General features: G+C 45.0%; 8 protein-coding genes across 10 annotated transcripts in view; 4 read left to right on the forward strand and 4 right to left on the reverse strand.

Moving 5' to 3' along the window:
- The first annotated feature begins 82 nt into the window (after positions 1-82).
- Positions 83-1103, forward strand: Lsm11 (U6 snRNA-associated Sm-like protein LSm11). Its single transcript, XM_017251518.3, has one exon. The coding sequence runs from the start codon at positions 252-254 to the stop codon at positions 1101-1103; it is 852 nt and encodes a 283-aa protein (XP_017107007.2). The 5' UTR covers positions 83-251.
- On the reverse strand, positions 1021-2212 carry LOC108132192 (uncharacterized). The gene is made up of 3 exons (XM_017251515.3): positions 1897-2212; positions 1274-1839; positions 1021-1214 (listed from the first exon to the last, which is right to left on the reverse strand). Exons 1-3 carry the CDS (start codon positions 2134-2136, stop codon positions 1118-1120), a joined length of 903 nt encoding a protein of 300 aa, XP_017107004.2. The 5' UTR covers positions 2137-2212; the 3' UTR covers positions 1021-1117.
- A 145-nt stretch (positions 2213-2357) lies between these two features.
- Hao (Hydroxyacid oxidase) lies at positions 2358-3912 on the reverse strand. 2 transcript variants are annotated; one of them, XM_070278524.1, is made up of 3 exons: positions 3787-3912; positions 3198-3615; positions 2358-3135 (listed from the first exon to the last, which is right to left on the reverse strand). In XM_070278524.1, the coding sequence occupies exons 2-3, from the start codon at positions 3599-3601 to the stop codon at positions 2439-2441; spliced, it is 1101 nt and encodes a 366-aa protein (XP_070134625.1). In that variant the 5' UTR covers positions 3602-3615; positions 3787-3912; the 3' UTR covers positions 2358-2438. The 2 variants fall into 2 exon arrangements, with proteins under 2 accessions (XP_070134625.1, XP_017106728.2); XM_017251239.3 differs by lacking the exon at positions 3787-3912 and having other exon boundaries at positions 3198-3673.
- A 102-nt stretch (positions 3913-4014) lies between these two features.
- On the reverse strand, positions 4015-7370 carry Pex6 (peroxin 6). Of its 2 annotated transcripts, XM_017251511.3 has the most exons (5): positions 7218-7370; positions 6986-7115; positions 6421-6927; positions 5608-6363; positions 4015-5552 (listed from the first exon to the last, which is right to left on the reverse strand). In XM_017251511.3, the coding sequence occupies exons 2-5, from the start codon at positions 7004-7006 to the stop codon at positions 4149-4151; spliced, it is 2688 nt and encodes an 895-aa protein (XP_017107000.2). In that variant the 5' UTR covers positions 7007-7115; positions 7218-7370; the 3' UTR covers positions 4015-4148. The 2 variants fall into 2 exon arrangements, with proteins under 2 accessions (XP_017107000.2, XP_017106999.2); XM_017251510.3 differs by lacking the exon at positions 6986-7115 and having other exon boundaries at positions 7218-7284.
- A 181-nt stretch (positions 7371-7551) lies between these two features.
- On the forward strand, positions 7552-9843 carry Taf5 (TATA-box binding protein associated factor 5). Its single transcript, XM_017251456.3, has one exon. It carries the CDS (start codon positions 7605-7607, stop codon positions 9708-9710), a length of 2106 nt encoding a protein of 701 aa, XP_017106945.2. The 5' UTR covers positions 7552-7604; the 3' UTR covers positions 9711-9843.
- Positions 9844-9853: 10 nt separating this feature from the next.
- nclb (no child left behind) lies at positions 9854-11403 on the reverse strand. Its single transcript, XM_017251457.3, has one exon. It carries the CDS (start codon positions 11303-11305, stop codon positions 9932-9934), a length of 1374 nt encoding a protein of 457 aa, XP_017106946.2. The 5' UTR covers positions 11306-11403; the 3' UTR covers positions 9854-9931.
- Positions 11404-11514: 111 nt separating this feature from the next.
- LOC108132154 (5-hydroxyisourate hydrolase) lies at positions 11515-12196 on the forward strand. Its single transcript, XM_017251458.3, has one exon. It carries the CDS (start codon positions 11785-11787, stop codon positions 12124-12126), a length of 342 nt encoding a protein of 113 aa, XP_017106947.1. The 5' UTR covers positions 11515-11784; the 3' UTR covers positions 12127-12196.
- A 209-nt stretch (positions 12197-12405) lies between these two features.
- LOC108132109 (serine-rich adhesin for platelets) overlaps positions 12406-20633 on the forward strand; it is a 37750-nt gene continuing 29522 nt past the window's right edge. The window contains exon 1 of the mRNA XM_017251367.2: positions 12406-13318. The gene's annotated coding sequence lies outside the window, so the exon portion shown is untranslated. The remainder of the gene's footprint in view (positions 13319-20633) is intronic.

Consider the following 20633-nt stretch of genomic DNA (forward strand, 5'->3'; position numbering starts at 1 on the left):
TTTAATGTTAATTTGAAAAAACCGCCAAGCTCTCGTCGTTGCAACCCTGAGTTAATTTGGATGTTTGCTGACTTTCTTCTTCTTCTTGAAATTATTGTTAAAAACGAGCCGGTATTCTTTTGTTTATTTCACTGTGCACGGTAGTGCACATGGGGCCAAACTGCAAGCCTTAGAATTAAAGAATTAAAAATGTTCTGTTTATATTATATGGATTTCTAAGGTAACCGCCAATTCATGATCTTCGCCAATTCATGATCCTTCCCAAAATGTCTGATCAACAACTTCAGGATGAAACTTTGGAAAAATCAGATTCAACTCGCAGAGAATCACATCCCGATCCTGATTTGGATGTGGGCAGCGAGCAGTTTAATCCGCTACGTGCCCTCTATGAACCCAGCTACAAGATTACGGAGACAGCGCCTAAAGTTCTATACCAGAACTTGGCCGCCTTCGATAGTGCCTTTAAAAAGTTTGGAATTTGGCAATTAAACAAGCGGCAAAAATCCGCACCTCCACCAAGCACAGGATCAGATTCAACACCGGCAACCAGTTCGCCTCAAACGGTCGAGAAAAAGCCCAAATCTATTCCGAAATTAGCGAATTTCGAAGTGCCAGAACGCCGTTTTGAGCTTCATCAGATGCCCACGTTGAGAACTTTAAACAAAAAACATAGGCGGAATATTTTCACATACATGGAGGCATCCTCGGGACCTCTAGCCCTTTTAAAAAGCTGTGTGCCATCCTCGGACAAAACGCAGCCAACTGAGGCAACACGAATTCGAGTGGTTGTTCGGAAGCAAGGAAAAGTTGGTGGAAGCGTGGAAGGGGAGTTGGTGGCCTTCGACAAGCAATGGAATCTACTTCTGCGAAATGCCACCGAGACTTGGAGGAGAAGAAAACATAACTATGGACACCAGAATATCTGCGACGAATCCGTAGATTGTAGCGAGAGGTTCAAGGAGCTAGGCATCTCGCTTCCGAAGCTAAATGTGAAGAGCCTGAACAGAAAAAACGTCGAAATTAAGCGAGATCTGCCACAGGTTTTAATACGCGGCGAAAATGTGGTTCTTGTTAGTTTAATTTCTAATAATAATTGTAAATGATAGTTGTTTTTATATTAACTTGTGTACTCCATCGGCACGCACTCCTCGGCAGCAACCTCATGCGACGGCGAATGTTCTCCCATCAGGTGGTGCAGTGTCTCATTCGAATAGCTGAAATATTAAAATAGTATAGAATAAACAAATTTCACAAAAAAAATAAATTTTATTACCATTTGGAGGGGCTTTCATCGCTGAGCATGGTCGTGGGGACAGTGGCCGAGGTGCACTCTTGACTCATTAGCTCGATTGGAGTTGGACGTCGCTCCTGCAGCTGTCGTGCAATTTCCGCTGTACTTAGCCCAGGAGAGACATCCTTCGGCACCGTGCTCATTTGCATTAGTTGCTGTTGCTGAGATGGGGAAACTGTGGCAGTAAGCTGTCTCTTGGGTGCAGCCTGCATTCCCTGGTTGGAGGGATGCATTCCAGTCAAAACTTTGCGTCTCCTGCCTCGCGTGGCACCCACTGTGGTCATGTGCGGGGACATTCCTGGCGTTCCAGGTCCTCCCTTGTCCTTGTGTTTCTTGCGAATGGCTTCTTTGGGTGTTTGGGAGCTTCCAGCCGCCCCGGAAGTGGAAGCTGGCTCAGAGTCTGAGCTGTCGGTGGCATCGCTGTCGCTAGAGTCCTTGGCGGGCTTCTCGTACAGCAAAAGTCTGTCCAAAAGAAAAGTGCGATCTCTCGAGACCTTAAGAAGTCGACGTTGATTGGTGTGCAGCAGATCCTGGAAGTACTCGTTTTCCTGCAACATGAAAAGTTTTGAGTTTCTTTCCGTCAATGTAAAAACAGAGTCCCTTACGTAGATAAGAAACTTAAGTTTCTTTTTCAGGTTTTTGTAGCGCTCCTTATAATCCACTGCCACTGTTCCTGTCCCCGCAGAAGCCGAGGACGAGCTGGCGGCTACTCCTCCTCGAACAGCCACCTGTGAACGGCCCCCTACCGGCGCTGCTGGCTCCTCGTCGCTGTCCGGCGGCTGGGGCTCCTCTTTCACGACGCCCTCCTGGTTGGCTAGGGACCGACAATACCACCCTTCCAACATGTTTTTGAAAAAATGCTTTTTATTTTATTTACTGAAGGTGGAGGAACATATAAGAAAACGCCGAAAACGATAAGGTATTATCGATAACATATCGAAAACATTATCCGCGGTCAGCGTTGCCACGTGTTTTATATGTTAGCGCCAAACTCCAAAGAATTTAAAGTTTGTAATATGAAATAATTTCTTTGGTGGCGGCTTGGATATTTTTAAAATTAATCCAATTGTAAGATACTAAGATTACTTTATTTTGTTTATTGGATATTCATGAAAGATAAAAATATAAAAGGGGTTTTATTTACAAGTCAAAGTTTAGCATATTGCGATTCATGCACCACCATAGAGGGTTGGATGTCTTTTAGAGTTTGGCTGCCAATCAGAGCCATGGTGATTTCAAAGTCCTTTCTCAGGATGCTAAGCATTTCTTCCACACCCTTCTGACCATTGTAAGCTAACCCCCATACGGCTGGGCGGCCTACAAAGACAGTTTTAGCTCCGAGGGCCAAGGCTTTGAAGATATCGTTGCCCTGAATGATGCCTCCATCCAGCATGACAACCAAATCGTCGCCGACGGCTCGAACAACCTCTGGCAAAGCCTCAATCGAAGCTGGAACCGTATCGATTTGACGTGCTCCGTGGTTAGATACGATTACGCCGGCACATCCGAATTCACGGGCCAAAACTGCATCCTCGGCTGTCAATACACCCTTCACTACAATGGGGAGGTGCGTGATGCTCTTCAGCCATGCAATATCCTTCCAGGAGATAGTGGGATCGAACTGGCTGGACACGTACTCGTTGATCCCCGAGGCACCCATGTTGGCACTGGCGACGCCAGTGGCTTTAATGCCCTGGAAGTTGGCAAGGGTTAAGTGCGAGGGCAAGCTGAAGTTGTTGCGCACATCCGCGCGACGATGTCCAAAGATCGGTGCATCAATGGTCAACACAAGAGCCCGGAAGTTTGCTTTCTCGGCACGACGTACAAGTTTTTCGGTAATCGTACTAAAATTTTAAAATTTGCAAACATAAATTGGTTGAAAAAAGTAACAAGACAAGTCTCCTACCGATCCTTGTAGATGTACAGCTGGAACCACTTAATGGTTTCTGGAGCACCGACTGCTAAATCCTCCAGCGAAGTGGTAGACAGCGTGCTTAGTATAAAAATGGAGCCGGCCTTTCCGGCGGCTCTGGCGTTGCCAACCTCACCATCCGGATGAGCCATCTTTTGCATGGCAGTAGGAGCAATGCCCAGGGGCCACTTCATCCGCTCCCCAAAGATTTCACAGCTAATGTCCAGGCGAGAGACATCCCTCAAGCAGCGCGGTCGTAGACGTAGACGACGGAACGCCTCCCGGTTTAACCCGAGAGTGAACTGTTCTCCGGCACCGCTTCTGTAGTAGTCCAGGGCATTCTTCTCCAAATGAGCCTCTGCCTTCTTCTCGAAATCCTCCACACACACCAAAGCCATATCTGTTACGTAATCTAGGCAATGGAAATATACAATATTTGTCGACACCTTTCGCCGCACCGCCCAAACTAGAACTAAACCCACGGAGATTACGTTCCAGCATCTAGAGCTTTGCCTTAGCTGGGTCCATAAACCGATAAGCAAGCAGGCTGTCTGCCGGCTGCAACTGATAAGGGAGCTCTCACCTAATCCCAGCAGAGAGGCAGACAGGTCTTGCAGAGATCACCCCAAAACGGGACGACGCAGATTCCCTGCTCTACATGGGGGGTAGCCGATCAAGTTTGAGGTGATAAGTGCTGACTCTCGCTTTTTTTTTTGGCAAGATCAAGGTTAATGGACAACACGTACCTTCTTCCTTCTTTCCCGAACGACTAATGTGCCATTTACACAAAAGACTTACTCATTGGTTTTCGATTTCATGGGTGGGTTGCACTTACAGGTGGTTCCGTCGTTGCGGTTTGTGAACTATTAACAGGTTTATTGAAAAACAAAGAAAATTGTTTATAAAAACTCATTCTTAGAACTAGTTAACCATCCGATTGTGAATTCAAACACTGTACGATGCCTTAAGGTTATTAAAGTACTCCAGATCTGTCTTGCTGATCGAGGGCACGAACTTATTGAAGGACTTGGTGAAGTCTTCCGACTCCACGATCACATTCTCCGGCAGAAGCTCCTTCTCCGAGAGAGAGCCACCCAAGTGTCTATCAATAGTTCGCCTCACTGCCGAAAGCCAGGCATTCGAGCAGATGGAATACAGGTCCGCCCCGCTCATCTCGCTCTTTAGGCTCTCCGCAATCTGGTCCATGTCTACCCCAGTAGCAAAAGCAAATCGCTGGGTTTGAGCGCGCAGCACGGCTGCCTTGTCTTCAGCAGTGGAACAGGGTCCCACGTAGAAGAGTTTGTCAAAACGACCCGGACGTAGCAGGGCAGGGTCTATCAGATCCGGACGGTTGGTGGCTGCCAGTATGAATATGGGCTTGCTCGTATCCCCATCGCTCATGCCGTCCATTTCTGCTAGAAGCTGCGACACCACGCGATCCATGACACCTCCAGAGTCCCCAGCTACTCCTCGATTCGGGGCCAGGGAATCCAACTCGTCCAAGAAAAGAACACAAGGAGCTGCCGACCGGGCACGAGAAAATACCTCGCGCACATTCTGCTCACTTTGACCCACGTACATGTTGAGGAGCTCCGGGCCCTGAACAGAAAGAAAGCTTAAATTGCACTCCGTAGCCACTGCCTTGGCGACAAGTGTTTTTCCCGTTCCCGGAGGTCCGTAGAGCAGTATGCCCGAGCGACGTAGGTTCTTGCCCATCAAATGGACGTGCTTCAGCGGCAGTCCGATGCTGCTTTGGATCTCATCCTTTAGCTTGGCCAGACCGCCGATGTCCGACCAGTAGACCTTCGGCACTTTTGGAGCTCCCAAACTGTCTGCAAACGAGCTCTGCATGTCGCTCAAGTTTTTGGCAAAGTGCGAGAGATCTAAGGTACTCCTGCCCAAACGCTGCCGGCTCTTCAGCCGCACAGCATTATCGTATAACAGTTGTAGATCGCCCAGAAGGAATCCTTGAGACTTTGAGGCCACCTCTTGCAGCACGTCCAGAGTCTTGCGCCAATTGGGTCTTACTCGCGACATGAACTGGGACTGGTTTTCGCGTGAGAACAGGGGCAGCCGATCGATAGCCTTCTGGTTATGGATTATGTCGTTAAAGGTCTCGCGAACATGCATCCACCGAAGAATCTCGAAGCGCTCCTCTTTGCTCGGCATTTCAATGCTGATGATCTCTAGAAAGAGGCTTTGGATCATGGGTTTCAGGTGTCGGTCACTCGTCAAAGCCACCACAACAACAGGGTGCTTGCGATCCTTCGTAAAGAGTTCCTGCACCTGCACATGAAAGGCCGAAAGCAACCTCAGATCCTCATTTCCTTCGTTATCAATGCCAAAAATCTAAAAAAATACTGTTTGAATTAATTTATAGAAAAAAATGGAAGTTTTTACGGACCTCAAAGTTATGAAAGCATATTATGAGCGGTTCACTGACTAAACTCTTGGCAAAGACAGCTTTTAGTTTCATTTCGGTATGCGAGGGAACCTGAGAAACAATCTCGGCGCAATCTACTCCATAAAGGTGCATGCCCAACTCCTGGGAAACAGCGTTAATGAGCTTGGTTTTGCCGGCTCCGCGCTCGCCCTGCAGCAGGAACACAGGAAAAATATGTTTTGAAGAGAGACATGCTGACTTCTTAGGCAGGAAGGCGTCCACCGAAGAACGCAGCAGCTGGTAAGGCCTTCGTAGGCCAGTTGGGAAGTTCTCCACGATGGCTACCTTATCCAGCACTTGGCGAGGTAGGAAACTGTGTGCGTGGGGCACCTGGACCAGATTGCTAAAGTTCTTGGCAACCACTGCCTGGAGCTCAAACTCGCTGCCTTTCGTCTCTAGATGTATGCACTTTATGAACACATGGCGTAGATAGGCGAATATCAGGTAGTAATGGGCATAGGCAGAAGTTCCCACTAGATCGGCATTCACCTCTATACGATAGGTGTGTCCCCGATGTAGGAGACGTGGGGTGTTAAAGTAGTTGCTCAGTATCAGTTCAGTCACTTCGGCGGGCAACTCATGTGGATCCGCCAGCATGTAGACATGTGCTTTGGTGGCAATACTCGGTATGGCTTGCTCTTCACTAAAGTGCTCTAGCTGCACCCAACAGTTGGAGCGGATGCGAAAGCGCTCCAGGATGTTGCCATAAAAGTTTTCCTAAGGGGAACAATATACTATTAACATTAATAGCTCAGTATATGCAAAGGTACTCACCTGGATATAAAGGCAGTTGGGTTGGCACTGAGCCACAGGGAGTATCTGGGCCACTATGGTATGTGGAGCCTCCTGCAGCATTTGCTTAATAACTGTTTGAGGCGTTGATGTTCCATTGGTCAGTTTCTCAGCTTTTCTATTTCCTCCACGAATGACGATGTTAACAAAGTTGACGTCTGGGGATTCTGCATAATTATCGTACACCTCCTGACTGGCGAAAACCAGGTGCTCCGACTTTATGAGTTCGTTTTTAATTAGCAAATCGTATAAGCGATTCGGAATGGGCGTCAGCATCAACTTGCCCTTGTAATATTTGGCGTAACGCCAGTATACGGCATATGTCAGATATCCGGGGTAGAAGAACCAGGGCCATTTTGGCGCCAGCAGTTGTACGGCAGAGTTATAGCCCTCAATCAGCTCCTGCACGCGTCCGGAGAAGCTGTACCTCGGCTGGTTGGGATCCTGTTGATCCAATGCCAGCGAATTCCGCTTGCTGGATATCTTTTTCTGTTGGGATTCAATGGATTATTAACATATAGGGAAAATACAGCCGCATCTGACCTACCATGTTATCATTTTCATTCATTATTACACAAAAGAGCGACGATCACAACAAAAAGCACAAGTACAAGGGTTAGTTTTGAGACACGGAAAGTCAAAGTTCAAGGAGTTGGAAGGGGTGGCACTGAATTACACTGAAATAAGCAATGGCAAGATTAATACCGTTTATACAGTTAAGCGCATTGACATAATAATGCATTTTATTGCGTTAATTCCCCCATTAAGATATATTTTACCTTTTTTATAATTAATCTCTTCTTCATCTCTTACGAATGTTATGGTTTAGGTAAGAGATGGTATGCCCAAATTGGGATGTGCGTGCAGGGACGTGACACGAGAAAACCTATTTTCAAAATATTATCTTATCAATTAAATTTAATCTGAAACTTATTTTATATATTTATTTTAAATACATTTTTTAGAAATAATAATATTCAAAGAAGGGTCAACAATGATTTTCTTTCTGGCCCGTTTTAACAGCATAGCTCTGTTAAATTTGTGCAGTATTTTTGGTATTTTCCCCATTAAAAAATCTCCGCGGTGTGCCATCGTTTTTAGTTGTCTGGGCACACCACAAGAAAAACAAAATACGGGAGGAGCATAAAACTTTATTTTCGCCGCAAATGAGTTTAGAAATGAGCAATATTAATGGCGGGAACGGCACCCTACAGCCGAAGCCAAAGGATATAATCGCCCTGTGCAACATTTTGAAGAAATACAACTTCAAGAATACGGAGGAACTACTGTGCCAGGAGGCCAACTTGAGGCCCGAGGATTTGGGTTCTATAAGTGAAGCCGAAGTACAGCAGGTGCTCAACTCTGCTCTGCGACCTGCAGATGGAGATCAGGATCGAGAGCATGACCTTCCGCAGAAGGCGAAGCTGTCGGCGGTTACAGAGGCGAATGCGACAGAGGCACTGGCAAAATTCATTGGCGACGAAGGCTTCGACGCGCAACAATATGAGCAGGCCTATGAGGAGCTGCGCGCCTTCGTGGAAGACTCGTTAGACATATACAAGCACGAGCTGTCCATGGTGCTGTACCCCATTCTGGTTCAGATATATTTCAAGATGCTCGCCAGCGGTCTGAGGGATAAGGCAAAGAACTTTATTGAAAAGTACAAGTGCGATCTGGATGGCTACTACACGGAGGGCCTTTTTAACCTGCTTCTTCTCTCAAAGCCAGAGGAATTGCTGGATAACGACTTGGTAGTCGCCATGGAACAGGATAAGTTCGTTATCCGAATGTCCAGGGACTCCCATTCACTGTTCAAGCGTCATATCCAGGATCGCCGACAGGAGGTGGTGGCCGATATTGTGTCGAAATACCTGCATTTCGACACCTACGAAGGAATGGCTCGCAACAAGCTTCAGTGCGTAGCCACGGCTGGGTCCCACATCGGAGAAGCCAAGCGGCAAGACAATAAAATGCGGGTCTACTACGGCCTGCTCAAGGAGGTAGACTTTCAGACGCTGACCACACCAGCTCCGGCGCCGGAGGAGGAGGACGACGACCCGGATGCCCCCGATCGTCCAAAGAAGAAAAAGCCTAAAAAAGATCCCCTCTTGTCGAAAAAGTCCAAGTCGGATCCAAATGCTCCCTCCATCGATAGAATTCCCTTACCCGAGCTCAAGGATTCGGATAAGCTGATTAAGTTAAAAGCTCTGAGGGAGGCCGGCAAGCGACTGGCCCTAAGTAAGGATCAACTTCCCTCCGCCGTCTTCTACACGGTCCTAAATTCGCATCAGGGCGTGACATGCGCCGAGATCTCAGACGACTCCACGTTGCTGGCGTGCGGCTTTGGCGACTCAAGCGTGAGGATTTGGTCCCTGACACCTGCTAAGCTGCGTGCGCTCAAGGATGCGGATGCCTTGAGGGAGTTGGACAAAGAATCTGCCGACATAAGTGCCCGCATGCTGGACGATCGGAGCGGGGAGACGACCAGGTCATTTCTGGGTCACACCGGGCCCGTCTATCGCTGTGCCTTTGCTCCAGAAATGAACCTTTTGCTGTCGTGCTCTGAGGATACCACGATTAGGCTTTGGTCTCTGCTTACGTGGTCCTGCGTGGTCACCTACCGAGGTCACGTTTATCCCGTGTGGGATGTCCGTTTCGCACCACACGGATATTACTTCGTGTCCTGCTCGTACGACAAGACAGCTCGTCTGTGGGCCACCGACTCGAATCAGGCTCTGCGGGTCTTCGTCGGCCACTTATCCGACGTGGATTGCGTGCAGTTTCATCCTAATTCTAACTACGTGGCCACCGGGTCCAGTGATCGCACTGTGCGCCTGTGGGACAACCTGACGGGCCAGTCGGTGCGCTTGATGACGGGTCATAAGGGATCTGTAAGTTCGCTTGCTTTTTCGGCCTGTGGGCGGTACCTGGCCTCCGGATCTGTGGACCACAACATCATAGTCTGGGATCTGTCTAGCGGTTCACTGGTCACCACTCTGCTGCGCCACACCAGCACCGTCTCCACAATCACGTTCAGTCGCGATGGAACTATTTTGGCAGCCGCCGGTTTGGATAACAACTTGACCCTGTGGGACTTCCATAAGGTAACCGATGACTATATCAGCAACCACATAACTGTGTCGAACCACCAGGACGAGAACGACGAGGATGTATACCTGCTGCGCACGTTTCCGAGTAAGAACTCTCCGTTTATCAACCTGCACTTCACCCGCCGCAACCTGCTCATGTGCGTGGGTCTCTTTAAGAGCTAGGATCAGAGTTAGGATTAGTCGCTATACGTAATCTAATTGTAAGCAGCGCACGAAACATCTAAGATTAATGTTTTATATCACACATCTTGGATTAGAGTTTGTAAAAAATAAATTCATAAATGTACATTGAGAAGTCTATAGTGTTGGGTCCTTACACCTAAATCGTATTTATTTTTAAAGAATTGGATATACACAAGTGCATAACATACAGAAAGTATCAACTAATCCGCGTCCGGTATGCCGAAGGTTCGGCGCACGGCGACCGAATTCTTGATGTTGTAGATGGCGCAGCGCGGGGGCTTCTCCCCGCCAAAGGCCAGCGTGAAGGGATCCTCGGGACACTGTCGCATACACTGAAGGCGACCCATATTGAACTCGTGCTCGTAGACGTGCTTGGCCTCGGTTGTATCGAAGTTCCACACCTTGAGCGTGCCTTCCGTGGAAGTGGAGGTCAGTAGGTTGGGCACTTGGCTGTTGAAGCACACCCCTGAGATTTCCTCGTTGTGTGCCTTAACTGACCAGAGCCATTCGTCGGGTTTCCGCTTATCGGCGTAGTGCAAGCTCCCGTCACTGGTGCCCACAACAAAGTAGTCGCCTTGGGTGGGGTGCCACAGAACCTTCTCCACTTCTCCAGCCGCCACCTTCCACTGGATGCTCGAGGAGTTCACTGCTTCGGCGTCACGGCAGTCGAAAAGTCGCACAAATCCGTCGGCACAGCCGGTAAGGATGCTTTGGGCCTCTGTGGAATGGAATTCCAGCGATTGGACTTTCTCGTCGAAGGCAGTGATGACGGTGTGCGGCTGTCCTTCATCCATATCCCAGAGGATCAGAGTTTGGTCGACCGAGCCACTGGCCAGAATATGCTCGAAGTTGCGGTTCCAGGAAAGATCCAACACGGCGTCTTTGTGTCCATATTGCTCCTTGTTCTGCTTGCGACTGCCTTTAGAGCCCAGCTTAAAGGTGGGTTCAATAGAGTCCTGGATATCCAAGTCCCAAATGGTTATGATCGGGTCCATGCAGCCAATGGCGCACATATTACCGGCCCTTTCGCTTCCAGCATCGTGGTTCATCCACTCGATGCAAAGCGGGAAACTGGGAAGTAGAAAGTCGTGGTGTGTGTAGAGCGCCTCCTCTTCTTGGTTGAATACCCAAACCTCCATCGAGGCGGCGTCGTCCTGGACGTGACCTACCAGGATCAGATTGTCACTTGGCTTTATCACCTCATCCTCGGCTTCGGAGTCCTCGTCTTCATCGGGCACTTGCTCGCTGGCAGTCACAATATTGGCCAGACTGGTAACATTTGCATTCTCCTCGTTGTCATACTCGTTGAATTGGAACTCATCTTGGGGATTCCGGTTCTCGCTGTTCGCGTCCTCATTGTCGTCCACGTCCATGTCGTCAGCCGCCTCATTTCCCTCACCATCCTCGTCGTCGCTTTCGTCATCCAGCTGCTGCCGTGTGTCTCCGATAATCCTGGCCAACTCCTCCTGGGTCAGCACAATCTTGTCAGGGCGATCCTTGGCCACGCCACGGGGCACGAAGCACAGGGCGGGCACAAAGTCAATGTTCGCTTCAGGGGGACCTTCTTCAGCCATATTCTTCGGAAAACAATATTTGAAGTTTTCTGATGGAATTTGAAATGACAACACGTGCAAGTCGGTCTCAGAGGGGCCAGAAAAGTGTCATCTCTATAAAAACAGCCGATGAATTAGCGGGAAAAAGCTAAAATTGACATTACAGTTACAGTATCATTAACATTTTGAAGCATATTCCTCTAGTAAAAAGTAAACAGTATAAATCTAAATGTTAAATTTAGGATTAATATTGAAAAGAATTTTTCATTTCTGTGCAATTTCTTTTCAAACCTTGAATATATTTTAAAAAAATAATTGTTGGAGAGTAAAAACAGTTCCTGAGAAGGCCTCTTATCTTTTATCCGTGCATTTCGCTATCTTTTACAGCTGATCCCTGCCATATTTTATTTAGACAGATTTTATTATCGACAAAGCATCTTATCTTTGATATAATTGTGTGTTTTGAGCCAATCGGATCTCCAGTTGTTGGTTCTGCTGCAATGGATACACGCAAATTTTCAACCCACGTATTGGACACTTCGCTTGGAAAGGCTGCTGCAAATGTTCGGATTACCGTCTCCAGGCTGGACGAAATCCATGAGTGGAGACCTCTTCGGGCGGCCCAAACCAATGAAGACGGCCGTTGCCAACTTTTGGAGCCTGGCCAGTTTCAGCATGGAATTTACAAGCTGACTTTTCACGTGGGGGCCTATTTCGCAGAGCATAATACGAGAACCATTTATCCGGCAATTGACATAATGGTGGATTGTAGTGAAAATCTGAACTATCATATTCCCTTATTGCTGAATCCTTTTGGCTACTCTACATATCGCGGCACCTGAAATTATATTTTTGAAAATAAATTTGTCCATATTGTGATTTTGAAATACATTCATTGACTTTGAAAAATTATTAATTTATGTGCAATTGTTTTTTGATAATATTGTAAATATTCATTTTTGAATCAACACAGGGTGTTTAGGGTATGACACGATGCAGCGTCAGTGATGATTTTTTTGAAAATGTTAAAACTATCGATTTTTCTACCAGCTCGATTTTATGCGATGTATATTGCATATCGAAAAAGTTTCAAATGTATTGGACGGATACTTTTAGTTGTATCTGACGGGTAGCAGTGAATGACGGTTGTCACGGGAGATTCGTGGGTTCGCACCGCTGTCGGTTTTTGAATTGAGTGTGTTTGAAACAGCGATCGACTCCAGTGCTCGCCGGTGTTTTTTTGAAAAGTTCAAATAAATTAAACTTGAAATACTCAAATCCAGCAAATATCAAGTGTAGTTAGTGCTCTTCATTGTGAGTGTCGGATTCTGCGTTCGTTTATCTGCCCCCCTCAGAATTCGCCTCCCACTGAGGCGCGCAACAGTTGTCTTCGAAGGGCCGGGGCCGGCGAGCAGAGCCAAAGAATCTGTATGGATTTGATATCCGTGTGTTTTCAAAGAGTTAAACAAGAAGTTGGGTTTGTTATTGGAAAGTACAAGCACTCCAGCAACGGCCAGCACACATAGACACACACTCCACTCGATGCGGCCGAGCCAACAAATCCCCAACAAATCTTAAACCAGTTTTAAGATACATATTCTTGGTGTCAGTGTGTGCATGTTGATTTTTTCTGGCATTGTTTTCGTTTTGTGAGCTGCTGGCTCTGCATCTTTTTTGTGTACCCTTTTCGCCCGTTTTTCCACCGCCGCCACCGCTGTAGCCGCTGTTGCCGCCGTTTTCCCCCCTAATCGCGTTTCCATTTTCTGGCCGCCGTCCAGGTCTGGGGTTTGGAGTTGGTGTTTGAGGTCCAGCAGAGCAACAAGTACCCCGGCCAAGTGCCCACCAGCCAGCCAGCCCAATCGAAGAGAAGCCAAAAAGCGAAAAACGAAAAAACGAGCTTAGATTCTAACGAGATCAGCACGCCAGCAGTTGGAGTAACCGGGCCCAATTGGACCAATTTGAATGTTGGCCCGTTCCAGTAGGCCCAAAAGTGTCTAGCAGCTCCGTCATTCATTCAACGAATAAATCTGAAAGGTAAGCGGGGAAACAGTCTGATAATCTAGTATTTTATTAAAGAAAAAATAGGTTTTCTCGTACTATCTTTATTGTCTTTTTTAAAAATAAAACTTTTTGAATCTTTAATTGATGTTTTTGCTAAAATCCATGTTCTGAGTTAATTGATTTGAACAAGATGTTATCCGAACCTGTTAGATTATCAAAAAAAAACAATCACTTTCATTATTCATGCAGAATTCAAGTTCTTGAGAACGTGGGAAACAATCTCACGAAAGTATTTGCAAAGTTTAGTGTTTTGTAAGATGTAGCCTGCGGGAGCATTACCTCACCTGTCGATTACCTGGGACACTTACGGGCAATTTCGTTTACCTAATAATTGAAAGTTCATAAGTCGGCATTAAAACGCAATCAAAATGACAACCTGCTAACGGTCAATCAATCAAGCAGGCCGCGAATGAAAATGTAAATGTGGCAAAAAGCCCAAAAATACGCAGATATGTAATTGATAATCGAACCGCCGATAAACACTTTCCTGGCCCCCAGCTCTGGGACCGAGCCGATCATTAATAACTGTAGTCAAAAGTCACACAAACACAATGCCAAGCTTTGGGATACCGTTAGCCCCGAAGCCGGGCAGTGGAAAAGTGTCAAAAATCGTAACCTATGTGGATATAATTTGCACTGACGTAAAGCCGAGGCCCGATACGCGATGATCGTTAAATGCTGAAGGCAAATTAGAGAGCGGCTAAGCGGGCAAAGTGCAGAAAAGAAGGCAAAAGTTGGCTCAAGCCAGTCGAGGCGGCCCACAAGAAAATGGTGGAAAACATGAAAAATACTCGGGCAAAAACCTTCGAGTCTGCGAAAAGCATGCTGGGCATGTTGTTTGTCGTCGAGTTCGGCTGACGGCGCAAAATGGCAAGAAATGGTAAGAAATGGCAAGAAGAGAAGCTCGAAGCCTCTTCCGTCCCTGTTGCGCCCTGGTCAGGTCCATGGGCCAGATGAAATGGCAAGAGCAAACAGGAAATGAACCCGCATGCACTTTTTCAAGTACCCTTCGTTCGAATTCACTGGCCGATTGCACTGGCCGAGTAGGGACCAAGGAGCCGGAGACCCAGACGGAGACAGAAACGCTTGAGCTTGAGCTTGGTCTAAAGTAAATTTTGTCGTCATCGTCTTGTGTTTCTCAGTGCGCCTTTGCCTGGCAGGGAGTACCCTATAAAGGTGCAGGGAGGCCTTGCGCTTAATTGGTTAGGCAGAGATAGTTTTTAATTGGATGGTACTAACGCTCTGGAAAATAGCTATCAATAGCTAGTACCTTAAAATGGAAATATTCATTCTTTAATGTATTTCTCAACTTTTCAACTATAAAGTGAGAGGAAAACAGATTTTGTACCTAAATTTCGAAATTAGAAAAATTGGACTACACTACAGTTCATAGGTTTCTTTAAAGGTATAAAAAAATTTCTCATATAGTCAGTTATTACATATGTATATTTATAGTAAAAATTAAACCCAAATAAAAACCCTCCCACCCACTATAAAAACCTTAAAAAAAATTAAGGGCTAACTTATAAGGTCGGAGAAAAGAAAAGTGTGTTTTTTAAAAGCTTCTTTAATCTATGTGTAGCTATCTGAGATCTATATAGGGATTTGAAAGCGATATTATCGATTTAAAAAAGGTATCGCTTAGTCGAACAAGCCATGAAATCCCGAACCTTTTAATTTTTTGCATTTATTCCATTTCGTTTTGTTAATTTCCATGCATTTTCAGAGCTTGGGCGTAGTTTGTGTTATTTGCAATGTTTGCTCAGTTGTGTGGGCTGGTGTGTGTGTGTGTGGATATGGTTGTGTGTGCGGTTGGCCAACCTGTTCGTATCTCAAGGAATGAGTCAGCTGGGGGTTCGCATCCATGAGATACAATTCGAGTGCCCCGACACCAACGCCGACCCCGACCCCGACCCCGACCCCGACTCCAATCCCGACGGATACGAACTCGAGTGTTTGCGAGGACATCACATGTGTCGGAGAGCGGGGTCCTTCTTCCTTTTTGACCTGCACTCAAGCGTTTATCCGCCGACGGTTTTGATTATTTTGTTATGTTTTGTTCCCTCAGCTATGTCTCATATTACCCGGGACATGGAGTTATCGTATGTGTTCGGGCTGCTTTGTTTTTCTCCCATTTGTCTGCATTTCCCTTCCCGGCGTTGCATGGGGCCACTCTGAATGCGTTCAATGGGTAATTTCCGATAAGCCAGCCTTTAAGATACATTTTGTGGATGAAGCCTTATCGAGTGTTGTTTTTAAGGGGGTTTTTAACCGAAGAGTTTTTTGAGTAATTTCTTTTACAGGAAATACAAATTAATTTATACTAATTAAGTTACTGGGGAATATATAAGAAATAAAGAAGTTTTTATCAAGTTAGAAAGTGTAGAAATCATAGCTACAGTAAATATAGGCCCTAATACTTTATTTCTGGTTAGTTTGTTCTAATAGAGCTTCTTCTTTAGGGGTGTCATCTATTCTTGACAACCTAGTCCTTCCAGTTACGAAGGCTTAAGTTTAATTTCAAAATTAAAAGCAAGGAAAATAGTTAAAAATACTTTTTTAACTTTCAACAGACCCTAATAGGCAAAGAACAATAGATTGGAGTCCCATGAATTAGTTATGTGTTTTAATATGTGATTTAATGTGTTCTAATAGATACAAATACCAATAATTTATTGGAATGATTCTTGATTTCTAGGCCTTGATTAAATAAAAATAATCAAATAATAAAAGATAATAAAAGTATGGATGCTCGCATCGAAAAGAACACCTGCAGACGACCTTGACAGTCTCTTGGCTGCGAGCACTTGGCACAGTTACTGTGTTTGGCTGTTTGGCAACAAACGCGCTTTTGTTGGCCAATGCTTACCGAAAATACAATTGTTTTGGAGAGCGCTTAGTACCTTCCTACCTAACATACTTACCCGCACTTGTGCCCCATGCTCCGCGATGGATTGCAGCAGGTGGCGTGACTAAGACATTCCGCCACTCCGCCACGGCGAAGTGAGTTTTTCAAAATTCGAAACTAATTTCAGAGCTGGCTCGTACTCTCGTCTGTGGCTTAATATTATTGTGCTGCTAACGAGGCGAGTCTTCCAGCCTGGCTCGTATTTTAGTCAATTTTGTTTTTTATTTTCCTCGCACATACATATATACTCGTATTATAGTATATTTTTATATTCGCGCACACATACCCACTTTTATGGTTTCAGCATTAAAAAAATGTGGCGCAAAATTCAAACAGTGAAGCGTAATTGAAAAGGCATGAAACTGCATCATGGGCGGTGCTGGGCGGCAGTGGGAGGGTGTGGAATATTAGTGGCTCAGAGCCCGGCTCAAGTCGGAGTCAGTCGCGCACTAAATCCCAACGGTAACGCACCCATTAATCACACAAATCGGCCCAAAGAGGAGCAATGAAAACAGCCAAGACGAGCTTCTCCTCTGGCGGAAAAAGTGGTATTAGCCGAGCGGCAAAAGCGAGTTGAAGAACGGCAGCCACTTGGCCAAAAGATGTTCCTGAAACATGGCCAACAAGTGTTAATTAAAATTTATTGAGTGCCCCCTGCCTTGTCTCTGAAAACATCAGATATTGCCGGGATGAGTCATCCGCCATTCGCGAACAGAATGCGATCACTCTCGTCGGAGGTTGGCCTTTTAGGCATCTAGTGATTTCATGGCATAGTCTCTGAAATTTCAGGGCGTGGTCCATACACTCCCCACAAAGTCTAATTAATTCGAATTGCGTTGTGCCAAACAGTTAGCTGTCGCTTTTCGCCAATTTTGTTGGCCGTAATGGGCGTAATTAAAAGCCTTGTTAACGGGTGGGATGGAATCTAATTACTTCATAGGTTTCGGGGCAAATATCATCCCGAAGCTCTTTGCATTATTGAATTTCGCTATAAAGCCAATAAAATCGTTACGATTGCCTTTGACAAGTACTTCTGCCCGTTTTGGCCATCTCATTAGTTATTCTCGGCACATGCCAGAAACAGTAACAAGGCCTAGAGGGGAAGACATTCATATTCACGCCGCTCACAATGGTTTATCAGGTTGCATGCACGCGACTCAAATCAATTGCCACAATGACACACATACAGGGCTCAGATACTCAGATACTTTTGTATCTGTATCTCAGACGGGCGTCTAATGCCCAAACCAGAACGCCAGAACGATGACGAGACAATCCAGCGGAGACCTTCACGGTGGCGGGCAGAGACTTGGCCAAGAACGCGACGAGTGCATCAGTGTAGTGACTAAAGAATACGTCTATTCTGGGTTTTACGTCATCCAAAGGGGGGTTGGGAGTTGGGTAGAGAACTGGGCTGCTACCAGACAATTGCACGTGCTTTGCATGGCAAATTACTAAATAACAAGAACACAAGTACGCAACTCACTTTACAATCGACAGCGAGTCGGAAAAATGCTTCAGCTTCAGGCTTAGGGCAACAGGTTTCATTCCTACAGGTGTACGGTGAAAAATGTTCTCAAAAATGTGATGTCAGCTAACGATATCTAAGCTCATTGTTTATTTAAACAAATATTTATTTTAGTTTAAAATAACGAACAAAAATGAATCACCTAGGATTACATTTCGAATATCCATCTCAAACTTTTAAAGAAACTATTTTTCTTTCTTTCTCTGATTAATGTGTATGGTTTTAGTTTAATAAATGTTTATTGGATTAAAATGGGTTTGATTAATACATTTCCTATAAAAATTCTGAGAAAAGTAGAATCACATAACATTATATTAAAGAAAGTCTGAAAAGTTTAAGAAAATGCTTGATAGTTTGATAAGTCAAATAAACTTCATAAAGACATGCATATAAGAATATATAAAAGAATTTTCAGCGATTTTTCATGGAAAAGCAAATTAGGACCCCACTATTATTAGTTACAGATGAAAAATATACATATAAGGAAGAAAATAAGTCCCTAAACTGAGAACCTTTAAACCTAGTGGTACAACAATATAAATAAGAAACATGCATCTCAGCTGCTATGCAAATAAAAAGATCAATTTTTTCCAAACATTTTCTCCCAGTGTAGGGCCGCAAAGGTGAGCTGGTGGGCGTGTGGCTGTGGCGGTTTCTGAACCGTTCTTTCTTGCGCATAATTACATGGCCTCTCCGGTCGCATCAAATATTCAATCGACAATCGACACAATGGCCCACATTCGACCTCTATTCTCCCCGCGCTTTGTTTCGGCCAGTGTGTGTGTGTGGTTTTGTTTATTTTTATTTTTATTTTTTGGCTGCTTTACTTTTATTTAGGTTAATGCTAAGAAATTGTCGTTGCTGCGTCTCTGTCGCTCCAGCGGGCCACTTTCGTTGGGGCAGAGAAGGGGGCTTTCGGCCGCTCTAATCTGCGCCTCTTCTTGGCCAAGATCAGGTCTCGTGTCCGGCCCAGTGTCCGGGAGCGGAAAGAGATGGAACACACAAACCGTGTTTGTAATTTCACTTTTTATGCACAAGAGCCCCGCAAAAGGTTAAAACGATAAGCCATTAATGTTGGCCAATCTTTTTGATGCTTTTCTTTTATAATTTGCGTGCTATTAGCGTACTTTAATTTTAAGTACTCTTTTTTAGTTTTTCTTTTTGGGCCACGTCCATTAGGTCTGCAGATGGGTGTTGTGTGGAGACTAAGGTCAGGCCCGCAATAAAAAGCGGCTTGGCGATGTACGGATTTTGGGACAAAAAATAATACTTTTTTTGTGATATGTACCTTGAAATTGTGGCTGATAATTTCCCAATTCTTTTCAGGTTTTTTGTAAAGCGTTTTTTAATAAATCAAAGACAGACAAAGGAATATTAAGCACAGGTTTTTGCCACTTTCGAGCTAATGACCTCTGCTGCTCTAAAAGGTCAATAAATTATAGAAGATAAAATATTAATTTTTTGCCCGGATTGACTTCATAGGTTTCGTTTAGAAATTTGTAATTTGTTATACCCATGACTTTCCCTTTTGGAAATACATACAAGGAAGCGATGTCTCTGGTCTGATTTTTTACAAAAATTCAAACTCAAACCAGATAATGAGCTTGAGATTGTTTCCAAAAGCTTCCCCCTCGGTCAGCATCCGGAATCCGCACCACACCCACTGATTAGAACTGAATATATAGTATTATAACATATATAAAAAGCTATAGCGAAACCAGATCCCATCTGCAGTCGGCGAAAGGAATGTGTTCAGAAGTCATTGGCGGATTTCGCGCTCCGCTGGCTTTGATTAGACGGGTTCGATTCGACGCGGCTTGTTTTGTTTGTTCGATCCGATCATTGCAGCAATTAAATTCAATGAAATTTAATTTCGCAATTGAATTTCATTTTCATTTTCAGCGTGTTTGCAAATTACTCGACCGTGCCTGTTTGTTTTCTGGAAGCGGTTTCCACTCACTTTTTCCCGGACACCCCACCTACTAGACTAAAGGGCTTTAGTAGGTTTTAGGGTCTGAACCGAACTAGAATCTGGTGAAATAATAATTACTTTCCCTTCACACACTATTATCTTCTGGGTACCGGAATATATAATCACCATAAGCATTAATTATACTTATTCCTGATTTATTTATTGCTGTTTACTTTCAAGCTTGTGGCTTCTTAATTGGGTTTTAATTGCTTCTGTTTATGGAGGTTTCAAATAAATCTGATATATTTGATTTTTGTGTTTGTTTGGCAGCTGGCAGTTTCGGAAATATTTCAATTTCTGTTTAACTAAAGAAATAATAATTGTCTTGAATTATTTAATATTATGCCCACAAATGGGCTTATATTTCTTAGCTTTAGTCTATAGTCTAGACTTTGAATAACTCTCAGATAATGCTTTCCAAGTAAGAAAAGTTCATAAAGTCTCTTGTTAGATAACCCAGAAAAACGCATAATGATAAGGGGTTTCTTGAACCCCTCTCTGCTTTTGTAAACAGAGTTTTATCGCTTGGTCCCCACCACCCATGGTCAAGCCTCATTGACTTGAGGCTCTAAAAAATGAAAAAAAAAAACTGGACTGGGACTGGGCGTGGTTCCGGGCTACGATTCCCCATTTGATGGCCTCATATTGAAACTGAGATCGCCCCTGGATCGAATCGTGCCCTCAAGGCAGTGATTCGCCTTTGTTTCCAGCTCGGTGCAGTGCCAGGGGTGACTAACGGCCAGAAAACTATGACTAACTGGGTCTCATCATGGGTAGTTCAAAGAGTTAGACTAATAAGGAAGTTTAGCTGATCGTGCTTCATTTTTAAGAGAAGTTTAGTCATTTTTAAATCTTGTGGTTTACCATTTGTGGAGATTTT

This window comes from Drosophila bipectinata, chromosome 2R (assembly GCF_030179905.1).
Source record: "Drosophila bipectinata strain 14024-0381.07 chromosome 2R, DbipHiC1v2, whole genome shotgun sequence".
Taxonomy (NCBI): Eukaryota; Metazoa; Arthropoda; class Insecta; order Diptera; family Drosophilidae; genus Drosophila; species Drosophila bipectinata.

Excerpts from the sequence above, each read along its gene's own strand:
- nclb (XM_017251457.3), bottom strand. The coding sequence starts at position 11,305 with ATGGCTGAAGAAGGTCCCCCTGAAGCGAACATTGACTTTGTGCCCGCC.
- Taf5 (XM_017251456.3), top strand. The coding sequence starts at position 7,605 with ATGAGTTTAGAAATGAGCAATATTAATGGCGGGAACGGCACCCTACAG.
- Lsm11 (XM_017251518.3), top strand. The coding sequence starts at position 252 with ATGATCCTTCCCAAAATGTCTGATCAACAACTTCAGGATGAAACTTTG.
- Hao (XM_070278524.1), bottom strand. The coding sequence starts at position 3,601 with ATGGCTTTGGTGTGTGTGGAGGATTTCGAGAAGAAGGCAGAGGCTCAT. Across the intron at positions 3,136-3,197 it reads CTGTACATCTACAAGGATCG|TACGATTACCGAAAAACTTG; the intron begins GTAGGAGACTTG and ends TTAAAATTTTAG.
- LOC108132192 (XM_017251515.3), bottom strand. The coding sequence starts at position 2,136 with ATGTTGGAAGGGTGGTATTGTCGGTCCCTAGCCAACCAGGAGGGCGTC. Across the intron at positions 1,840-1,896 it reads AACTTAAGTTTCTTATCTAC|GAAAACGAGTACTTCCAGGA; the intron begins GTAAGGGACTCT and ends TTCATGTTGCAG. Across the intron at positions 1,215-1,273 it reads GATGAAAGCCCCTCCAAATG|CTATTCGAATGAGACACTGC; the intron begins GTAATAAAATTT and ends TTAATATTTCAG.
- LOC108132154 (XM_017251458.3), top strand. The coding sequence starts at position 11,785 with ATGGATACACGCAAATTTTCAACCCACGTATTGGACACTTCGCTTGGA.
- Pex6 (XM_017251510.3), bottom strand. The coding sequence starts at position 7,244 with ATGAAGAAGAGATTAATTATAAAAAAG. Across the intron at positions 6,928-7,217 it reads AGAGATTAATTATAAAAAAG|AAAAAGATATCCAGCAAGCG; the intron begins GTAAAATATATC and ends GAATCCCAACAG. Across the intron at positions 6,364-6,420 it reads CCAACTGCCTTTATATCCAG|GAAAACTTTTATGGCAACAT; the intron begins GTGAGTACCTTT and ends TGTTCCCCTTAG.